The sequence below is a fragment of the Gordionus sp. m RMFG-2023 genome, chromosome 1 (assembly GCF_954871325.1).
Source record: "Gordionus sp. m RMFG-2023 chromosome 1, tfGorSpeb1-WG-v2, whole genome shotgun sequence".
NCBI lineage: Eukaryota > Metazoa > Nematomorpha > Gordioida > Chordodea > Parachordodidae > Gordionus > Gordionus sp. m RMFG-2023.
In genome coordinates, this window is record NC_088775.1 from 52411599 (window position 1) to 52435490 (window position 23892).

General features: G+C 27.4%; 1 protein-coding gene across 12 annotated transcripts in view; it reads right to left on the bottom strand.

Moving 5' to 3' along the window:
- Nucleotides 1–6426: 6426 nt before the first annotated feature.
- The window catches only part of LOC135931740 (leupaxin-like), a 111766-nt gene continuing 94300 nt past the window's right edge, over nt 6427–23892 (bottom strand). For 11 of the 12 annotated variants that reach the window (XM_065469017.1, XM_065469024.1, XM_065469020.1 and 8 more), the window contains 3 exons: nt 11510–11836; nt 8845–9022; nt 6427–7750 (listed from right to left, as the gene is read on the bottom strand). In XM_065469017.1, the coding sequence (XP_065325089.1) occupies nt 7611–7750; nt 8845–9022; nt 11510–11836 (645 nt within the window). In that variant the 3' untranslated portion in view covers nt 6427–7610. Of the gene's footprint in view, nt 7751–7900; nt 7962–8844; nt 9023–11509; nt 11837–23892 lie in introns of all 12 variants that reach the window. The other variant, XR_010573139.1, reaches the window with a different exon arrangement.

Here is a 23892-nt window from a genome sequence, read left to right on the forward strand (position 1 = left end):
ATTAATAAAAAGTGGTACTAAAAAATTTAATTAAAATTAAAATAATATAAACTTAAAATTTGAGTTGAAATGAAACAAAATCGAAAAAAGTCAATAAAAGGTAAAAATGTAGCTAAATTAAATTAAAGTAATCAAAAATCGAGTAGTAATGAACGAAAGTCGGAAATGGTCAAAGGAAAAGGGAAAAAATTAAAGTCTCTATAATATAATGAAAAAATCGAAAATAGAATTATTTAGATTATAAAAAAATTAATAAAAAGTTCTGAAAAATTCAATGAAAATAAAAAAGAATCGAAAAAATACTCAAAAATCAAATTGAAATCGTTGTATACCTACTTTTTGAGTCAATTTGTTATTTTGCATAATTCGTATTTCTATAAATTCTGCGTGTTTTATTTAATTTCGGCTTAATAATTATTTTTTTGCCTAATTTAGAAATTTCATACTTTCCAAAGTTTAGTAATGCGCTACTGAAATGATTTCGCTTCTTTGTTAATTCTCTGAAGAATATTCATTAACAATCAAAATCCATTCTATTCCTAGATCTTCAGAAATATTAAAAGATTTATTACAACTCTTTTAGACCTGTTTATATATCTTCCGACATCCGCTTTAATTTTATTTCTCTGATAGTTCTCCCCCTTTGAACAAATTACATCGTTATCTTAATCAATGATTTTTCTTCTATGCCTTACAAATTTTTTAATTCCGTCACAATTTTTTTAAACATTTCACATTTAACAAATCTTTCATTTATTTTGCGGTCTTGAACCCCTTCGGGTGAATTCACAGTAGAGAGCGACACGACAATCACCACACGACATTAGGCGACAGAGCAGCAGATTTGTTGTAAGCGACATAGCATTCATAACAAGCATTTTTTTAATTTTATAAAAATATGGTTTCAATAACAACTTTAAAATTAAACAATATTTCTCCATGATACTACAAGCATTAGTTGATGGTAAAGGTAGATTTATAGTAATTGCTGTAGGCAGTTATGGCAGTGAATCAGATGGAGGTGTGCAGGCGCGTACGCAGGAATTTGGTCTGGGGGGGGGATAATAAATTTTTTTAAGAAATAATATTTTTAATTAAAAATACTAAGCATAAATTTATTAGGATTAATAACTTTTCTAATACACAATTTTAAACTAATGTGAATTAAAAAAATTATATATATAAACCGGCATTTAAATGTGAATCATAAAATATAAAGTGAATATAACCCAAGATATGAATCACCTAAATGACCCAAAATTGAAATTTGAATTTTTTGAGCTTTTAAAATATATAAAGTATAAAAAATTTAAATGTTGTAAATATAAATTAATACACAAAAAGTTTCTTAGGAATAATTGTATTTGTATGTTTTGAGCTAATTTTTCAATTATCAATCCTTGCTTGGCGTTAAATGTCTATGAATATTCAAAAGATCCAAATCATTCAATCTACTTTCAGATGTTGTATTTCATAGGTATGTTTTTCACAGACTTGCAGGCCCGGCCCCTGAGCCGGACCGTATTTTAATTTTTTTAAATATACCCGGGCCGGGCTCGTAATTTTTTTTTTTAAAAACACCCGGGCTGGGCCTGAAAATTTTTTAAGAAAAAATATCCGAGCCGAGATGTATATTTTAAAACCAAATATTTGAAATCGCCATTATTAGCTATAAATATCAAAAATAAATATAATTTATTTTAAAAAATTCTGGCTAAGCCAGCCGGGCCGGGCCTGAAAATTTTTTTAAAAAAAACCCGGGCCGGAAAAAATTTTAAAATAAAATCTGGGCCTGGTCCTGCAAATGGTACCTCTGCAAGTCTCTGTTATTCTTCTTAAAAAAGTGAATGTTCTCTCATTAGTTTACTAAAGAGCTGCTAATATATATATAACCATTTTAATAATTGGGAGTATAATCTAAAATGTGTTTGAAATAAAAAGCATCCATAGCATTTTTTGGGACTGTATCAACCATAGCTAATCTTTTAATCATAGTTATCAGCTAATAAGGCATCATAAGATATTTTAACATCTTCATGATAAAAATATAACAAATATTTATATTTTTTTTCTATCACCATATGAAAAAGGTTGGGAGAGGGGACATTTGTTTTATAATACTCTTCTACTGATCCTATATTAATGTTTTGATGATGAGCTTGCTTGCTGCAAGTCGAGGGGGACAAATATTTAACACGTATAGCTCTGCTTTTGACTCAACAATAACATATAAAATATGAAATTCTTCAACAACACTAGCTCTATTTCCTTGAGTTCTAATAAAATGCTCTCCGCTATTCTCATCTTCTTAATCAAGTCAATGTTATGTTTTTAAAAGTATTACATAAAATAGTTTTATAATTAAATAATACATTCTAATGAGAAAAAAAAATTGGAATAAGTATTGAATCCAATAATTTTCTTGCTTCTGAGGAAATATTTCTTTCAAGCCATTGTGATATTTCAGTAATAGCATTAATAATCAGCTCTTCTAACTTCAAAATAGCTGTTACTGTGGCGGAGACTCGATCTCGTTGGACAAGCTTGCAATTTTTTTCTCCCTGTTGGACAAGGAGTTTCAGAGATAATTATTATTTTATTAGAAATTTAGATAAATATTACGCCACTAAAATTTGAAAATAATAGGTAAATTACGCCAAGGAAAACTTGAAATCGAAATTGATTGATAAAATAACTTAGTAGATGAATGTGATAAATAAAATATATATATATATATATATATATGTGTATATATGAGATAAGAATAAATATTAACAAATATAAATTAATATTAACAATAATATTTTTGAAAAATATAATCCGGCATCTGCATTTTTTGGCTTTGGGGGAGGATTTGTCCCCCTGTCCCCCCCCCGCTGCGTACGCGCCTGGAGGTGTGTATTCAAATTCCTTGTTATCAAAAATGATTGAGAATGGAGACTTGGATATTCCACCACCTAAAAACCTACCAAATACAAGTATCATTCTTTCACATGTTTTTGTGGCAGATGATGCTTACCCGTTAAAATATTATATTATAAAACCTTATAAAGGTATTATTTTAAGATTAAATAAGAAAAGAACAATTTAAAATTATTACATAGAGAAAAAAAAAGTAAGAAAATCCATTTTTTAAATTTATAAAACTTTAAAGGTTATATTACATTTTATTTTTACATATTTAACAGGTAAGTTGACAAATATTCAAGAAAATTATAATTATCGCCTTTCAAGGGCCAGAAGAATGGCGGAATGCACCTTTGTCATATTTTCATCTAAATGATGTATTCTTAATCGAGCCTTGGATACCCATGTCACCAATAGTGAAACTATTATAAAAACTTGTGCACTATTACACAACTTGGTTATTGATAAAGAAAATATAGATCTCCGCCCTAAGGATACTCAAGATCATAAAAAAATAATTATTTCTGGAATCCTCAATCCATAAAAAAACCCCTCAAAAGTTTCTAAAGATATTAGAGATGCATTTTCAGAATATTTTTATAGAAATAAATTACCTTGGCATTATAGCTTATATTTTAAAAATATTATTCTATTTTTTTTATAATGATATTATGTTTAATATGATTAAAATAAAAGAAAACATAAATCTATACCCCAAGGATGTACAAGATCATAAACAAAATAATTATTTATGTAATCCTCAATCTATAAAAAAAAAACCCTCAAAAGTTTCTAAAGATATTAGAAATGCCTTTTCTGAATATTTTTAGAGAAATAAAATTATCATGGCTATTAGAGCTTAATAATATAATAAATTTTAAAAATATTACTCTATTTTTTTTTATTGATTTGTAATTATTTAATAAAAAGAAAGTTTATTTATTATATATGTCATAAATATGATTAAAATAATATAAAAGCTTTCCAATGAAATAATAACAATATATAATATTTTTCATTCTTCTTCACCAGTGTCAAAGTTGAAGAGAATATCAAAAATAATTTTAATAAGCTTCTTCTTTCCCCTTTCTGATCTTTTTTCCAAGGTTTGGTCTAGCATGACATTAAGCCTAGATGATCTTATTTCTTTCATTTTTTCTATTTCAAGTATTTTCTCAAATAGATCTAGTTTAAAATAAATAAAAATATTTACAAATGTTACCTTGATCAATATTTTTTTTTAAATTAATTTTTTGCAAGATAATTTTGATGCAATACTAGTTTATATAATATTATTTATATAAAATATGATTACAATCATTCTTTAGAATTGTATCTTCACTACTTGTCTCTATGTAGGGAATTTCAATGACTATATATTAATAAAATATTATCAAAATTTAGTATACTTACCATCTTCATATTGATAATTGTCATTACCACTCATTTGCTCAAACATTGGTCTAGCAATAATTAAACTCTTTAATTACCTGTCTCAATATTGTTTTCAGCTGATATTAATTTAATCGAGTTATTTTTCAAGGTATTTTTATAATCTATACATTTTTTGTCATAAAGACAAGGATGGTATCTAATGGAATTGATTAAATCTTCTTTATTGATTTTCTATAAAAAATTATTAATATTATTTATTTATATTCTGATATATATATATATATAACATTTATTATTTTAATAGCATATCAAAAATTTACTTGTAAATCTTTTTCGGCCATATTGTTAATGTCGCATGGAAAAAAACAAAATGATTTGTAACTTGATTTTTATGTTTTATGCGACAAATGTGGCGGGATTGTCGTGTCGCGTCGAAAGCTCACTATGAATAGTCATTGGTAATTACATATATTTGTATTTTGTCGTGTCGCTGTCGCTCTCTACTGTGAATTCACCCTTAGTCTTCAACTCTTTTTTTATTTTTCACGATTATATCTTCCTACAACATTCCATGTTTTGCCTAGCCTCTATCTTGGTTTTGACTAAGTTTTTATATTTTTTGATCACATTTTAAAAAAAAAACCTTTCTAAAATTGATGAAGTAGACAAAGAACCCTAAAATAAATCAAGCGGTTGAAAAAATTTATAAACATAAAATCATTTTTTTTTAAATATCAATTTTGAACCATTAGTACATTAAATTTAAAAGTTATATTTCTTATAAACACTATACATATTAATTAGGCCAAATAAAATATTATAAATTAAAATGATAATTAGCAGGAGTATTCGTCAATAATGATGATGAATATCCATGTTTTGAGAAATAATTGTTTTTAAAGGTAGCACTTTAAGTAACAAAATGTTCATTGTATATATTTTTTATGTATATTTATTTATAATTACCTTAATCTGTAAAATAAAAACGTCGTTACCGTTTATGTTATTTCTTTTACTGAAAAAAAGATATAAAAAAGTAATTGCATAAATTGTTTTAAATTTATTTTATCAATCGATATAATCTTACACAAATCCTCAAGTACTAATAAATAATTGATTAAATTTTTTAAAATTATAATATTGTAATTATTTTACAAAAAATTCATAAAAAACTAAAATAACTCCTCTAGAAAAATAACATAGAATAAAATATACAAATAATTATATAAATTGAATAGTTAAGCAAACTTAAATATTAATAAAAGACCGGAATGTGGTCCTCAAAAAAAGATAGGTATGGTCGGTCTAAGACACATATGACGGCACTATACATAATTGGCTGAGAAACTTTCCAAAATGTATTTATTCTTTTAATTTTTACAAAGGTAAATGTGTTTTTCATACCAAAAGTAATAATAAATGAAAGTTTTATCGTTTTAGATTAGATTTATAGATAGAACTTTTATTAGGAAATTTAAACTCAAAATTAAAAAAATCTTCACAGATCAAGATATTCGAGGATCATAAAATTTGAAGATCTTTTATTTAGGAGTTTTTTTTCAAGGGTCAAAATCTTTTGTGATTTAGATAATTGGTAATTTTTAAATACACATTTTATTAACCATTTAAATCTTTGATGATTTTGGGATAATAAAATCTTCGATGATCTAAATCTTTCGTGATCTTGAGGTTATAAATCTTTTGTGAATTGTGTATAATAAAAATTCTATATGGAATTTTACAGGCATAATTTTAATATTTTTAAATTTTAATGAAATGTTATATTTTATATTGAATAGTTCAAATTTGATAATTTGTCAAAATCATAAATTTAATTATCATATCTGTGAGGTATTATAGAATGGCAACTTTCATAATCATTATTTAAAAATTTCCTTGAAAATAATGGGCATAAATATTGTAAATTTAAACACTTTGCTTAAATGAATGAGTGACCAATATGAAAATGTTAGTGAAATTAAAAAACATTTGTTTTTTTTGAAAATTGATTTTTTTTAAAGAACCCGTTTAATACTGAAAACGTGTCCCTTGTTTTCTGATTCGTCAACTAAGATGTAAAACCATATCAGGTTTTATTTAATGAAAATTAATTCCAAATTATGATAAATTTATAAAACGTTTATTGCAAATATTTAAAATAAAACAAGTTAATAATAATATATTAAGTAATCTTGATATGTATATTATAATATCTGAAATTATTATAATTTACATAATAGAAACAGATATATATTAATTGGTGTAATAATAAATCCCCAAAATATAAATTATTTTACAGTGAAAATAATATTTTAATCAACAGCTAATATAAAGTTAACGAAAAAACATCTAATTATCAAACTATACCTTATTCTAATTAGTATAATCTCTGCAGCGACTTGATGAAAGTATCATAATTTGTAATGTATTACTATATAGTACTAGTAAGTTTAACATCAAGATAAGAAATAGCAAGTTTAAATCCTGAAAATTTTAAATTTTAAGGAATAAATGCAAGAAAATTTTGAGCGTTTACAACGTGATTATTGAGTTATATATAAAAATAAGGCATAGCATATTAAATGTTTAAAAAACACTGACGAATTAGATATAATGTAATATATTGAAAATAATTATGTGAACTAGTATAAAAAAAAATTATATTGCATCAAAATGTTTTAGTGTAGCAAGTTCTAATCCAAAAGGATTTACTTTCAAGAAAATTAATACATAAAAATTTTGAGCATTACAATTATTTTATTTAGTTATACAATATATAAAAAATGAGACACTTGTATGAGTAAAAAAGTTAACGAATTAGATATGTGAACTAATATAAAAAAATTATAATACATCAAAAGTTTTAGATTTGTAAAATAATTACAAAAAAAAATTGATTATACGAAAGGTTTTAAAATATATTAACACAGGTATTACATTTCATTGAATAAATTAGATAATTTTATAATTGTTTAAATACATATTCATACATGAAGACAGATCTCGGAAAAAAATAAAATCTTACAATTTTATTTTTATTTTATAAAAGAATAATTACTGGCTGATATTATTCGAAAGGGTAATTTTCAAGGATTTAACTAAATTTAGTTCAATAAAAAAAATAAAGGTATATTAATCCGGGTTTATTTTTTGTCTGAAAACATAGTACTGTAGATTAATTAAACTCTTTTCTACCATTTTTATAACTGGAAAAAATATTTATAATTAGCAACAAAGCGTAATTTTGGGCAATAAAGTTTGATATACATAAGTTATAAGTTTTTTTAGAAGGTGGGGAGTCTATTTTCTTACAATAATTTATCGAAGCAAGTGTGACAATAAGGCTTTCCCCTGCGTTCCTTGAACGTTCCACCGAGTTGTTTTAAGCAAAAAGCGCAAACAAAATGTTCTGGGTGAAATTTTTTATAAAGCGCGGAAACGCATTTGCCTGTTAATGTATAAAAAATAAATATAAATTAGAATCAAAATCTGATAGTTGATATTATAAATTTTCTTATAAATTAGTGTAATGTAAATGAAAGAGGTTAATTTTTTTGGAAAAGTTCCTTTTATTTTTGACAAACTTTAAACTTGTTACTTTTTTTGAAGAACGCGTTCGTTTTTTTACGTTCTCTTTAGAAAATCTTCTTATTTCTATTCTTTGAAAATAATAAATAGTAGTTTATTAATTTGAATATATGATTTATATTTTATAGAATAGCGTAAGCATGGATGCTGTTCCAAGCCCAAATATAATAAATAAATTACAGTAACATCCTATATTCAATAAACTAATTCTATACTTATCAAATGTAAAATGTATCCAAGAAGTACTATCAGCTTTAAATCTTCAAGTTCTAATCTAAAGTTATTTGATTGAATATTTATTTTTATACATATAACTTTAAGTATCCTGTTAATAATTTATTTTAGATTGTTGTATTTCATAGCCTTATTAAATATTATGATTATTATAATAGATAAATATAAAATCATTAAATCTTATATATTATATACATAATAGTTATAACTTAGAGAATTATTTATATTTAGTGTGATTATTTTACGCTATTATTTAGTTTTTATCAAGGGTTTACTATTTTAAAAGGTGAACACAATTTAAATTAATTTATATAAGTTTTTATATGTTAAAAATTAATAAGAAAATTTTTTTTAAAAATAAAAATATTTTTTTATTAATTAATTAATTTTAAGCATAACTAATATATTGTGTTAAAAAATATATGGAATTTATTTATATTAAATGAGATAAAAAAAATTTATTCATAAAGTTTTGAACGAACATGAACGCGTTCCTTTTTTTGAAGGTGAACATTGGACGTGAACGCATTTGATTTTTTTAAAAATGTTTACAGCACTAGGTTATTCTTATAAGATAGGTCAGCTATGAAAATTTTAAAACCCCAGGCAATCAATTTATTTCTTAAATGTTATATACGATCTGAAGATTAGCTAGTTAAAAAAATATATCTATTCAATATTCTTCGTGTTAATCTGGCAAATGATTAAAAACGTGTATACCTCCTGGGGATATCTCGCGTCCGCAACCAAAGCAAAGCGAATATGAGGCCTTTTTCCTTGCCATGTAATGGGTATAACATAAAGGCCAACCAAAGTTATTATTATTGGTTGATGATAATGAATCGTCTTGGTCTTTAAACTCATAAAATGAGCCTTTCCCGAATGGCATATGGCAATCCTATGGAGATGTTTTATTTCGATTTAATAATATATAATTAAAAGAAAATTCGGTTAATTTTTTCAATGTGTTTTAAAAAAAATAATAAAATAAATTTTGTAATCAGTTAATTTTTTTTTATTATTTCCTCCATAAGAGTTAATTTAATATTATAACAAAAAATATGTTCGGCGAAAAAACATTTATCCAATATATATTAACCCTACAAAGTGCCCTTCGTATCTAGCGAATGTAAGTATATATTAAGTATTATTAACCATAGCCTACATCAGGCCTTAGCTTGGATTAGATTAAGAATATACCAACTGCTTCGTAATTCTCAAGTATCTGATTGATTATACAGACTGGTAATTACCGGGCCCTAACATGTATATAGTTTGGATGAAATTAAGCAACATATTTATATTGATATTTATTTAACCCAATATCTAATGTATGCTACAAACCAGAGATCACAGTAGGGAAAAATTCTAAAAAAAGTTATAATGGGGACGAGGAATAAAAAAGACAGATATTATTTTTTGTTTTTTCTTTAATGGTTAATGAGGTGAATAGATATTTTATAAATAACTAGCTAATAACCCGAGGGGTAATTATAGTTTATGTATATGGTACTAAATATACTTTATTAATTATTTTATAAAAATATTAATATTTAGGAGAAAAAGAGGTAAATTTGTGAATCAAACCTCATAAGATATTCTTAATTTAAAGTATGATGACCGTCTTTCTTGATGGGAATGAAAAATATATAACTAAGACTACCAGAGCTCCCGTTAGTCAGCACTGCTGAGCCAGTCAAAAATGACGGAGAATGAGAATTTTCTCCTCACTCTTATGATAGTTAGTTGTTACCTGTTATTTGAAAATAATATCCAATTTTTATTCTTTATAACCACCTCCCCCCTTCAGGCCAGGTCCAATCCATTAAAATTAAGTGAAAATGCTATGTTTTAAGTTAAAATATATTTAAAGCTTTTACTTGATACCCATATCAATATTATTTTTTAAAATGTTACTAATCACCTATGCCTAATATTTAATATTGAAAAAATTTCCAAGCAAAGTCCAAGGCCCTAATAATTTTGAAAAAATTTCCCCAACCCCAACCAAAGATCATAATAATTTTGGTATTTGAGAACTGGAATAAAATTGAGCCTTGGTATTTTGATCGGGCCGATCCCATGCCTGCAAAAAAATTTGTTTCAGGTCAATGTCTGATCCATAGTTAATAATAAAAAAATTCTCAAGCGTCCAAGCTGATAATAATTTGAAAAATTTTACCGTTACAAAAACTGGCAAACGATGGGGGGGGATTTCCCCTTCCCTACTCCCTTGGTTATGCAGAGGTACCATTTACACGGCCCGGATTAAAAATAAATTTTCGGCCTGGCCCGGCTTGGATATTTTCAGGCGCGACCCGAATTCTTTAAAAATACATTACATTTATTATTAATTTTTAAAGCTAATAAAGGCGATTTAAAATATTTGGTTTTCAATTATACGGCCCGGTATAGATATTTTTTAAAAAATTTTTTAGGCCCGATGGGAGTTTTTTTTTAAAAAAATTTTTAAGCCCGGCCCGGGTACCCGGGTGGTACCTACATGTCTCTGACTATGCGTCTGTATTATATATATTTTATATTAATATATTCAATAGTTTATATCAAATAAAAACTAAGGTGGTAATTTTACATTTACATTCTTTAAATATCTCGTCTTTTTGTGCTTTTATTTTTCTAAAAGGTAACGTGAGTTTTGACTATTGCGTGTTATAATTTTATGCTAAATGAGTATATACTTTTGTGTTTTTTCGATCTTAGCTTTTTTTTAAAACTGAAGCCTACATAATCACACCAATCATCTTATCTATAAATGGAAACTTTTCTCTCTTAACCTATAAGCATTATCATGAGAAAATTTCTTTGTCAAAAAATGCAGATAGAAATCTTCAAATATAATCATGCTCTTTTTTGGGAACCAAGCAAAAAATATTTGGCCATGATATATCTGTTCATAATTAAATTTTTATCAATTGATATAATATTTTGTTTTTAAATATTTTTTATTTTTTAATGAAATAAATTTTTTATACAATCTTAATTTATTTTATCTATAAATTCGATAAAAGAGTAATAAAATTAATTATAAAAAATAATTTACTATCTCTATAAAATAAAAAGATCCAATCCATGTACAGTATTAAACCCATCCTTTGGGTTGTCTGTTTTATAGTTATTTTTTAAATTAGATTTTAATAAAAAAAAGAATATATTTATATATAAATTAGTTTTATAATTGAAGCAGCTATCCATTAATCCGTTAAGCAATAAATTATAATGTAACTGTAAAATATCCAACGTGATATCTTATTGTGCAATAAAATTATAGATTAAAAGAATTGTTAAAGTCAATACACAACTTATTATAATAACCTTTAAAAACTTATAAAATAAATTTAGTTTTGAATAATTATTATAAATTTACTCCACAAACGAAGCAATCGGGATGCCATTTGGCATCGAGAGCGGACACAAAGTTTTCAAGAATTGGATTGGCACATGCGCGGCATCTGGGAGCGAATAGCGCAAAATAATCTTCTCGGCACAACGCCATAAACTGGTCCTCATTCTCAGATTCCAATTGGTCAGTTTTGTTGTTGTCGTTTGATTGGTCGAGAGTAGAAGAATGTCGCGATAGGTCCGATTGAGAGATCACGTGATATGGCTCTCCGGGCTCGAAGATTTTGGAACACGCGCCGACGCATTTGAAGTGTTCGGGATGCCAGGTTCTATCTAGGGCCGTCACGCATTTCTAATATATCAATAATAAAATAAATTCCCCCTTTTCATATTTTTATAGTTCACTATAAATAGATAAGTATGGGGTTATATTCATAAAAAATTGAAGGGCTATAAAATATATAAGCAGCAAAATTTTCAAAATATCTAAAAATTGTTTTCCCGGAATACCTCATAATCTTTCGAGGTGGAGCGTCATTTTATTTTTATATGTTACTAATTTTGTTAAATAAAAATATTTTAAATGTATTAAGTTCCTCCATAGGCGTATCTACGATTTTGTTAGGAGGGAGGGGGGGGGTGGCTATTAGAAAATTTTTTCTCCATAAATTATATTGGAGATCTTTAGGTCCACTTATTGTAGATCTTTGGCCATATTTGATTTTTCAAAAATAATTTTGAATTTTCACTTTTTTAAAATTAAAATCGTTTTTTAAATTTTGAATAGCTGTTATTTAAAAAATTTATTAACTTTTATTAATTTTTCTTTCACATTCTTCCTTATAATGGATATCTTATACATTTTTGAGGGAGAGGGATGTGGAGGGGAGAAATTTTTATTTTCTCAAAATGATATTTATGAGAATAGACAAATTTGAGATGGGGTGAGGGGGTTCCCCCTTTGCCCCCCCCCCCTTTGGTTACGCGCCTGAGTTCATTCCAATTTACGGATTAAATAAAAAATTATATTTTCTTATTCTAATTATTTAAGTATAATTACATTAAAGTATTTAAACCATCTGTTAATAGATTAGATGCTATATAATCAAGGATATGGAACCGAACTCGAGGATGATCATGGAACATCAAAGGAACGGGAACGGTAATCCCTGAATTCCGAAATGTTCTAAAAAAATTATATTAAAAATTTAATTTATTATATATGAATTATAATGAATGCATTCATAAATATTCTTTTATTTTTTACAACATTATTCCCATTATAAGAACATTTTTTTAAAAATCATATAACTATTTTAATATTTAGAAGAGACCAGGGTAGGGCGATTGATCAGATAACAACGTTAACGCGAATAATTTCTTAATCCTTGAATATACTCTAAATTTGGTGTGAAGATGTATTTTTATATCTAATTTCTTACCTATGTTCATCTTTTGGAAAACCTACCGGGTTTGACATATTGTACCAAAAAACCGATTTTTACCCAAAAATTATAAAAATCACTCTCTAGTTTTCCTTGCTAACAAAATATATTTAAGCTCAGATTTTAAAATTGTATACATGTTTTTTAAAGCCATAAATATAAAATAAAATTTATCGTAAGTTTATAGCTTAACTAGAAGTCATGGAATAACGTTTGACACAATATATATGACCTTGGGATAACGTTGCTATGGGTAAAAAGGTTAAAATGTCTTGTTTGATTATTAACGTCTACTACATATAAAAAGATACTTTTGTGCAAAAAGGAACATTAATAGTTTGTAATATTGTGATAAAATTTTACGAATAGTCGCAAAGGTGAAGAATAATTGAAATGTAAGATGTAGCTAAAATGGGAACATCTAAATTTTGATATTTTTGATTAAATCCTATAGATTATATAACTAACTAAAAGTAATGAATAGATGTCAAAATTGCAATATTTTGTTCAATTAAACAATTAATGTTCAATTTACTCCTGGGGATGGGGTAAAATGGTGAAAATGGTACAATTCACATAATTAATCACAGTTCCTAAAGTATTATAGGTAGAGAGTTACACATTTTTTATTTTGTAGATGAGGCATTTGACTACATAAAATATATAATTTGTTCTGTTTTGTTAATGTTTTAAAATATTATGGTAAAAATGCAAAACACCAATCATTTTACCCCGATCTCGCATAATATTGTTACCAAGTTTGTGTTAAATTTTTGACATGATATTTATAATATTAACACCACTGCACAAAAATATAATCTTTTAGAAAATATTTTAATTAGATATATGTAAAAATTGGTATATATATTATATATTATAAAGATTAATGATTGTATAATAAATTAAAATAGAAATAAATATTTTTCGGAATCTGGAATGTTTCGAAACATGGAACAGAACATATATTTTTGATGGGAACGAAACATGAAAACAGAAAAGTTTTTGTTCAGGGTCATTGTATATAATTAATAAATATCTGCCTCAAAAAAGCCAAATACGCACACCAATAAACTAAACATTTAATTAGAGTTAATTTTAGGTTAAATTATCATAACTATGATCAATATTTTCATGTAGAGATATTTAGTCAGAGCAACCTATATAAAAAAAACGATTAGTAAAAATTCTTATGTTACTTATGAGGTGGTAAAAATTGAATTTAAAAAAGAATCACTTAAGCATTTTTATAAAATACATGTATGGTTTGAATTTCAAGGTATAGTTGGAAAGTTTTTGATAAAAAAAACAATTATGGGCGAAGGCATGGGAGAGCCGTCTAAAAGCCGGCAATTCAGTTCCACATATACCACGCCCCCGATTAAGCTCACCTAGCCAATCACTATCAAGTTGAGTAATTGCCTAAAATTGCGTAATCTATGGGGCCAATAATCTTAAGCGTGGAGAGTACAAGCCAACATAAATCAAGGTTATCAAATAAAAAGCTCCCCCGTTAAGCCCATGACCTTAACATCCTATCCTGCTCATCTGGATCGATCCCATAAGACTTGTTGAACTTAAACTGTGTATGCGCAATTGGGTCATTCCATGTCAAATCAATCACTTTTGGCCGACCCCTTTCGATTTCGATAAAAATTCGTAGGCTGGTTATATATGTTCCCATTAGATTATCAACAAAATTTTAGCGCATTAGAAACTATATTAGCGGAGATATTCGGGGTTAAAAGTCCAAAAAACGTCTTTTTCTGCTTTTTACCGATGTTAAATAATTAGTTTTTAATTTAAAACTAAATATGATCAAATATTGAATCTAATATCAATAGCCAAGTTAATAAATGATGATTATGGCGAAAACTTCAAAATTAATTTTTGATAAAATATGGGTCATCTTATGGTAAGTTGAAAACTTGAAATTAATATTTCGAAATGTATATGATCTCCGATTTTTAATTTTTTTAAGAATTATTATCCATTTACTATTTTTTTAATAATTTATTCGACAATTAGTATGGCTGGGTATTTATTTAAAAAAATATTGCGATTATTATACTTTAAAAAAAATAGATGGCGCTATATATAATAGTTTTAATATTTTTTTTTTTATAATATTTTAATGTATATATATCATACTAAATCGATTACAATGTGCATTATATATATTATTTGTAATTCAGATCATAAATTTTTAAAATCTTCACAAATTTTGCCTAATTAAGATAGTTTATAAATTAATTAAATCTTACTTCATCTAAAGGAATACAAAGCCTGGCTAGCTTGTGAGATTCTTCAGGAGATAATATATGTTCGACTGGTGGGAGTAGAAGGATTGACCAGCGAGAGAATATGAAATTTAGGCAACACTAAAATATAATTTAAATGAGGCTGAAGGTCCACAAGGGTGTAAAAATCGGATTTTTACTTCTTCATTTGTATAACTTTTATCGATTATATATCCTAACCACCATTTATCATCATATACACATGTTATATACCCATTAATATTTTAAAATATAATTTTCTCATTTAAAAACGGAACTTGTTTTATATTATATTTTTTGGAATTAGAATATATTTTGGTTTTTAGTTTATTTTGATCAATGGGAATAATCCCGTGAATTTTTTGGGTCCCATGTATGGGCAGTGCAAAATTAAATCTTTTACGAAGGGCTAATTCCTCTTCGATATATTCTTGATTGGATACATATTCAAATTGAATATTAATATTTTCTTTAGCATAATTATATAATTCTAATGGGGTTAGGATTTGATTTTTATTTGGCCTTTGAAGACTAGCTCTGGCAACTAATCTTTTGACAGTTCCTCCGATACCGTCACATGCATTTTTGCCGTGAGCAGTGACAAAGAAATGCCATTCGGCAGGAATATTAAAATCGTATTTATGAAGGCATATGTTCAGAAAATTTTTGCGATTCTTGTATTGAGACGCGGCTTCATCCGAAAAATATATTATTTTTTCTGGTTTAGAATTAAATTTGGCTGTTAAGAATTTAATGAATTTTTTTTGATAAAGGTGGACTGCACTAGTATTATGGCTTAATGATTCGGACAAAATAACAAAATTTATATTTTTTTAATTCTTCTCCAGATTTATAATATGCTACAAATGGATGTATAGTGGCCTGCACATTGTTCCAATGAAATCCCTGAACTTCATCTTGTAAAATGAAGGAATAATTCTCAGAATAATCTAGAATTGTTAAAAATTCCTCATCTTTTAAATTTTCTTTGGAATTCTTCAAAAATAAACTTTGTGTTTAGCTATAAACGAGTGACGCAGTAAAATTTGAACTTTTTATAATAGATATTCGATGAAACCATCAATGGACTTTATAATAGTTTCAAGATTTGCTCTATCCACCGTGATCCATTGTTTAAACGTGACATATTCTATACGATTTCTCTGAAACAATTCGTATAATTGGCCCATAAGAGATTCTATACCAGGGCATTGATCACAATTTGTTAAATAACATTTTGGCTGAGATGGATTACAAATAATTTGCGCCAAAAGATTGTTATAGGAATTTATACAGTAATCTTCTCCTGCTGTAATTTCAGCTATTACATTTGTCATTAATTTAACATTCTGATGAATGGCGCAGACACAAACAGTGTGTGTGCCATCCAACTAAAATTCAGTTTTTTGGTCTAAGTTCGGCAAATTTAGGGAATCCAATAGATATACTTGGGTATTCTTCCTTAAACATCTTGAATATTTCTTTACGATTATTTAATATAAATCTTTGCCGATTCTTTCTCGCCTTTAACAGATACACAATCTTTTATTCCAGGCATGAGTCGGCTTATTTCATCAGAACTATAATTTTGTTATTTTTATTGATTAAAAAATTTTTCAAAATCTTTGAAATTTTCTTTATCTCTGGTTATTTTAATAATGTAAGATAATGACAATTTCATAACATTCTTGGTCTTAATGGGTATGACTTAGTCTGGGGAGGGGGTAGATAGGGGGTTGGGGGTAGGCCTGGTAATTAATGTGATTTTCGATTTTTCCCTTAATAATTTTCCTGCACCCCTTTAATCCTGCTTTTTTGTTCGTGTGCTAGTCTGATTTTTAATTATTTTAATTTACATTGAAATATTAAAAAAATTATTAAAATTTTTTATCCTGCGAATATCTCAGGGGAATAAGGTTTACAAAGTTATATAATCGAATTTTATGATATATTATACATTAAAATATTTTTAATCAATAAAAAAAATGAATTTTAACATATTAAAACTATTATATATAGCGCCATCTATTTTTTTAAAGTATAAAAATCGCAATATTTTTTTAAATAAATATCCAGCCATGCTAATTGTTAAAGAAATTATTAAAAAAAATAGTAAACGGATAATATTTCTTAAAAAAATTAAAAATCATTTCTAAATATTAATTTCAAGTTTTCAACTGACCATAAGATGACCCATATTTTAAAAAAAATTATTTTTGATGCTTTCGCCATAATTATCAATTATTAACTTAGCTATTGATATTAGATTCTATATTTGATCATAATTAGTTTTAAATTAAAAACTAATTATTTAACATCAGTAAAAAGGAAAAAAAGGCGTTTTTTGGACATTTAACCCCGATTATCTCCGCTAATATAGTTGCTAATGAGCTAAAATTTTGTTTATAATCTAATGGAAACATATATAACCAGTCTACAACTTTTTATCAAAATTGAAAGGGGTCGGCCGAAAATCTTGATTTTTTTGCTCATTTGTCATGGAATGACCCAATTGCAGGGGCCAAAAATTCTCCGAGGCAAAATAGAAAAAAAAATTAGGATACACCTTACACATCCAGCTCACCTTCCCAAGCATCCGAGGACGAAATCGATTATAAATCAAAAGACTACGATAGATGAACCTATTATAAAAGCAAATCTGGTCAAGGAGAAAAACTCCTAATAATGGATTATGCCCACCACCATGTCATGGGTCGATAGTGAATTTGTTGGTGATAAAATTCTTTGTTTAATAGGAATTTACACAAACGACAAGTCATCTAAGACAATAATGCCTTCAAAGATAGATTTATTAATGACAAATAAATAATCTCACATTGTATATTAGCTGATAGCGGCTACTAAGATTAAGACCTCTGATACAGTCATGTGCTCTCCTAATTCATAAATAAAACGAACCCGAGGAGTTATATCGGAAGGCTCCAAAAAATTTAATAAAATATCCATTTAGAATAAAGACGATGCTCATTATAGCTATGATGCGCATAAGCCAGTAGATTCCCCAACTTATGTCCGTCTTTTATTCATTACTATCAGCTCAAGGTATAAGATTCCTTGGGCTTACGCTAAATAAATATTTTAAGTTGGCAAATAATACATAACAATAGTTTCGGAATCAGAAAGAAGCCAAAAAAAAATCACAAAATTCTTAGATGATTTTTAACTTAATAATATTTTCCCAATAAATCACCTTCAAAATTATAGAAAATTTTCTGAAATATTTCTGAAAAATAAATGAATAAGACAATTAGTGCTATTAACTAACTATATTATATTATAAGAATATTATCCTGGAATTGATAATAATTATTAGTATATCTATTAACGTAGACAGAATTTATCTGTGGGAGAGGGGTAGGATAATTTTTGAGCTTCACCTGTAAAACCCCTATTTACCCTGCTTTCCACCGCGAACCCATGAAAAATTACATTTTGGTATTTTAGATTTTCCTAAGGCAATTTTTATTTGTTAATTGTAATATTTTTATATCATATACGTTGATTGAATAATTGGAAGTACTTATTCTAAAATGTAGACTCATTTTTGTGCTTTATTAGTGCCTATGAAACAGTAGTCGTCAGTATAAAGGAAAAAATATTAGCAACTAAAATAATAAAAAGCGGCCGAAAGCATCTATTCTAAAATTTTATATTTTTAGTGCTTAATTGTGTCTTATTCTTGTCCGGTTGGCAGACAAAGAAAAAAGTTATTAGCAAGATTTTTAAAAATAGCTAAAATTGGCATATCATGAAAATATGGAAAATATAGAAGAACTAAAAGTTTGGACGAATATTTCATGCCTGCTTAGTACTTATATTAGCACAATTTTACACCATAAAAAGGTAATTAAATTATAAGCCAACAAATAATATGATATCACGCTTCAAGCATGAAAATATCCAATCTTTTGGAAGCATTAACTCTAAAAAAGTATATCAATAGAGGGCATTCATAATATTTTAGATGAGAAAATATTTCCAAGATTGGAATCATACCAGAACGAAATTATAGAAGTGTTGAATATCTGGGGGCGTCAATATTTAATAAAAAATTTGTACTTGGATCTATTAATTCAGCATTCAGTTTTTCCAGTCAATAAACAGAAAATGGATGCTTTGGAAGAGTTTTAAATATAGGATTTTAAATTGTGATTCAAAAATTAATTCTAAATAGATGAAGGTTTCATTATCCCAATTCAAAATATTTTTGAATCTTATAGTTTAATCTCATGTATGAAATTAAGATATGAATCTCATATAAAGAGATAGCCCTTAGGCATTTAGTTTGCCAAACATTTGATGGCACTACTAAAACATAAGTCATGTATTGCTTATAATGATGTATGGCGTTGAAGGTTATTCATTTTTTATGTGTTTTATTAGATAGCATTGTAATTCTATCCTTTTATATAAAAAAATTTGGTGTTTTCGAGTAGCGTCTTTGCGTGTATCACAATCCAATAGTTCTGAATATTCATAAAGAACCAGGTTTTTTCTAAGGCCAACTAGTAGGTTCCGTCCTTGGGAAGATGATGTATAGTAGATCGGAATCGACCACCTATTTCCTGTAATATATATTATAAAATAAATGTGTCACTGTATTTTAATAAATTTTAGTCGTTGTTTAGCAAGCCGACCAAGTTCATATATTATAACCTGCCTACATGTAGTTAACTGCTTCCATCCATATAAGCAATAAGTATAAATAAAAATGTTATTAGAAAAATAGGAAAAGTTCTACGATTGACCTTAAGATTCAAGTTATAGCGTATATAGGCACTAAGGTAGTTATAAAATTGAATGAAATATACAAAAAATTAACTTTTCGTATTTTAAAATATGAGTCTCGATGCGTCAGCAAAAATATAACAAATAGATACCAGAATTAGGGATTTACGCTGAAGTAGAAAACTATTACAATAGATAATTTTTTAACCTTCTAACCCTGTGATTGTGCAATTGTTTAGTTTAGTAGTGGTATATTGCGCTTTTACATTTGTATATAAAAGGTCAAACGTCGATTAAAAGTTTCATCATTCATTTTATGCATCACACATAGTAATTGTTCAAAAGAAAGATAAAACATTACGAATTTGCGGGGATTTTAAAAGAACTATAAATCAAAATATTAATATTGATTCATACCCAATACCAAGAATCCTTTATTAGCCAGCTTGGGAAAAGGAGAGGAATTTTCAATATTGGATCTCTCAGATGCCTATTTTCAAATTAAAGTGGGAGAAGAGTCTCAAAAATATCTTGTAATCAATATGCATAGAAGATTATTAAAATATACAAGACTACCTTTTGGTATATTGTCTTCTCCAGCTATATTTCAACGAGCCATCGAGAATTTATTAAAAGGTTTTGAAGGAGTAGCTTGTTATTTAGATGATATTATAATAACCGGGAAAAATAGAGAGAAGCACGAAGCAAAATTAAAAAAGGTACTAAAATGTCTAGATGAAAATGGAATCAAGCTAAAAATAGAAAAATGTAAATTTTTCAAACAAAATGTCGAGTACATAGGACTAGTGTTGTTAAACGGCTCGTTTCAAGCCGATTTTTAAAAACGGCTAACTCAATAGTATAACCAGAAAAACATTGCCTAAGCCTTGAGATTTCGCTAATTGATGTCTAGACCATTGTACCATCTATGAGCAAAATCTTCAGGCTTGCGTAATATTATTTTAGATAAAATATTGAGTTAGCCGTTTTTAAAAATCGGCTCAAATCGAGCCGTTTAACAATACTACATAGGACACAATATTTCAAAAACGGGATTACAACTACAGAAAAAAATACTGAGGCAGTAAAAAAAGCACCAGAACCAACAAATTTGAAACAATACAGTCATTTCTAGGGTCAGCAACATACTATTCAAAATTTATTTCAAATTTTGCAACCAAAGCCAAACCATTATACAAATTATTAGAAAAAGCAGTTGCTTGGAGAAGGACTAATGAATGCAAAGACGCGTATAAAAAAATAAAGGAAGAAATAAGTAGTACTCCTATATTACAACATTATCATCCTAAATTACCCATTATATTAGTAACAGATGCGTCAGCCATAGGAATTGGGGCAGTAATATCACATATAGAGGTGGGTAAGGAGAGACCAAATACATTCGTCTCATGAACACTAAATGCAGCTGAGAAAAATTATAGCCAAATAGAAAGAGAAACTCTCGCCATCATATTTGGGGTTACAAAATTCAAAGAATTTATATATGGAAAAACACATTACAAAAGACCACAAGCCATTAATGAGTTTATTTCATCTAAGCAAAGACATACCAACAACATCTACTGCCAGAATACAAAGATGGGCTTTATTATTAGCAGGTTACCAATATGAAATAGAAGTCAAAATTAGTAGACAAATAGAAAATGCTGACATGCTATCTAGAATACTTATAAAGGGAACTCCAATATCAAAAGAAGAAACGCTAGATCAAATACAGGTGAAAGATAAACCTTTAAATGCAAGCGAAATTGAAAGAGAAACATTGCGAGATGATATACCTTCTAAAGTATACAGATATACAATAGACGGATGACCAATAAACTATGATGCATGTTTAAAGGAGAGAGGAAATTACAACAGAGAGAGGTTGTTTATTGTGGAGAACTAAAATGATAATACCACAATACCGAAACAATGTATTAGACATGATAAATCAAGGACATATTGGAATGGTAAAAATGAAGACGAGAGCAAGACAATACGCGTGGTGGCCGAATATAAACAAAGATATAGAAACATGGGTCGAAAAATGTAGAGAATGCCAGGAACAACACCCAATAGACATCAATTCAAAATTGGCCAAAACCACCATATGCATGGCACTATTGATTATGCTGGACCATTTCAAAATCATTATTGGTTGGTAGTGATAGATGCTAGCAGTAGCTGGCCAGAAATAATTCCCATGACTAGTATTACAACCGAAGGCACAGCACGATCTAAATATTAATATTTTTGCCAGATTCGAATTTCCTAAGATAATCGTTTCGGATAACGGACCACAATTCAGCAGCAAATAATTCCATGAATTCAGCAGCAAATAATTCCATGATTTCTGCGAAAAAATGGAATACAATTAGTGCACGGAAGTCCTTACCATCTTCAGACAAACGGCATGACCGAACGATTAGTTCGAACTTTTAAACAGAGCATGAATAAAAGAAACGAGGGGGATTACCAGTCTAGCTATTTTTCTCTACAATTACAGAAATACACCAGGGGCAGAAACTAAACAAAGTCCCGCTGAAATACTACTAAAAATTAAACCTAGAGGATTGTTAGACCAAATTTTCGAACAGAGGAACAAAAGGAGAAGTTAGAATACTACACTCAAAAATTCGAGATTATTGAAAAAGCATGGTCGCGCATTTACAATAATAAAGAAAAAAAATGGGAAAAAGCCATTATTAAAAGCATACTCGGATCACTACGATATGAAGTAAGTATAGAGGGTAAAACGATTATACGTCATACTGATCAATTAAGGAAAAGAACCGAAAATATATTAACTGATGAATACGAATTAGAAGAGAGACCCGAAGTGGAAGAGAGAGTAAACAAAGAGGGTATAATAAGCAATAACGATGAATTGAATCTAAAGGAGAGGGAGGAAGAAACTACAAGTCAAAATCGTTATGCCAAAAGAATACGAATGAAACCCAATAGATTGAGGATAAATGATAAGTATTGACTTGTTGTTATTTTTTTGTATTTTGACTTGTTGCTTTGTTATTTTTTTGTATTTTTTGTAAAATGTTTATTTTCATTATTTTATATTATGATATGAATTTGAATAACGGAAAAATGAAATTTTGAAAAATAAAAAATTGCGATTTCGATATTTCTATAAATTACTAAATAAAACACTATTGCGATTTCGATATTTCTATAATTACTAAAAAAGACATAACATGAAAATTAGATTATAAAATAAATGTGCCCATTACCTAATCATATTTACCATAGGGAGGGAGGGAGAGTGTTCCCCTTGTCTAAGCCAGGGTAAGCAAATCAAAAATTTATTTTACAAATTTTTTTATTTTTAATAGGATATTATGTAAAGAAAATAAAATAGTTGTATCACATTTTTTATAATAATTTAGAAACATTATTTATCAATTCATCAATATAAAATATAAAAAAAGTTGACTAAAAAAATGACTTAAAATATATAGAGAAATAAATATAAAATATAAGTTTTTTACTGAGGATGACTATAGTGTATAGACTAGGCTGACTTATGTCTACCTCATAAATTTAAAAAGCGAGGGAAAGATTTCGACCCTAAGTGTCGATGTTGTCTAACCTGTATATATTCAACTCTATAATCATCAATAAATTCCGGTTGGCGAACTATCCAAACCTCCTGGAATACGTTCAATCCATATCTGATGGGAAAAAAACAAGATGGGCTTCAAACAATCCTTGGTGTAAAGGAAAACACCTTATTTTGGATTTCACTTGTGTCTCCCAATTCTCCACTAACACAAACATCTACTCAATTATTACAGCCGATAGGTAAAAAATTAGAAAGTATCACGACTTTTCGGATTTTCTTTTTCTTAGGCTATAATTATTTTAAGATTTTAGGTAAAATAAATTCTCAAATTAATGGTGATTATGGATCCTCTCTTCAA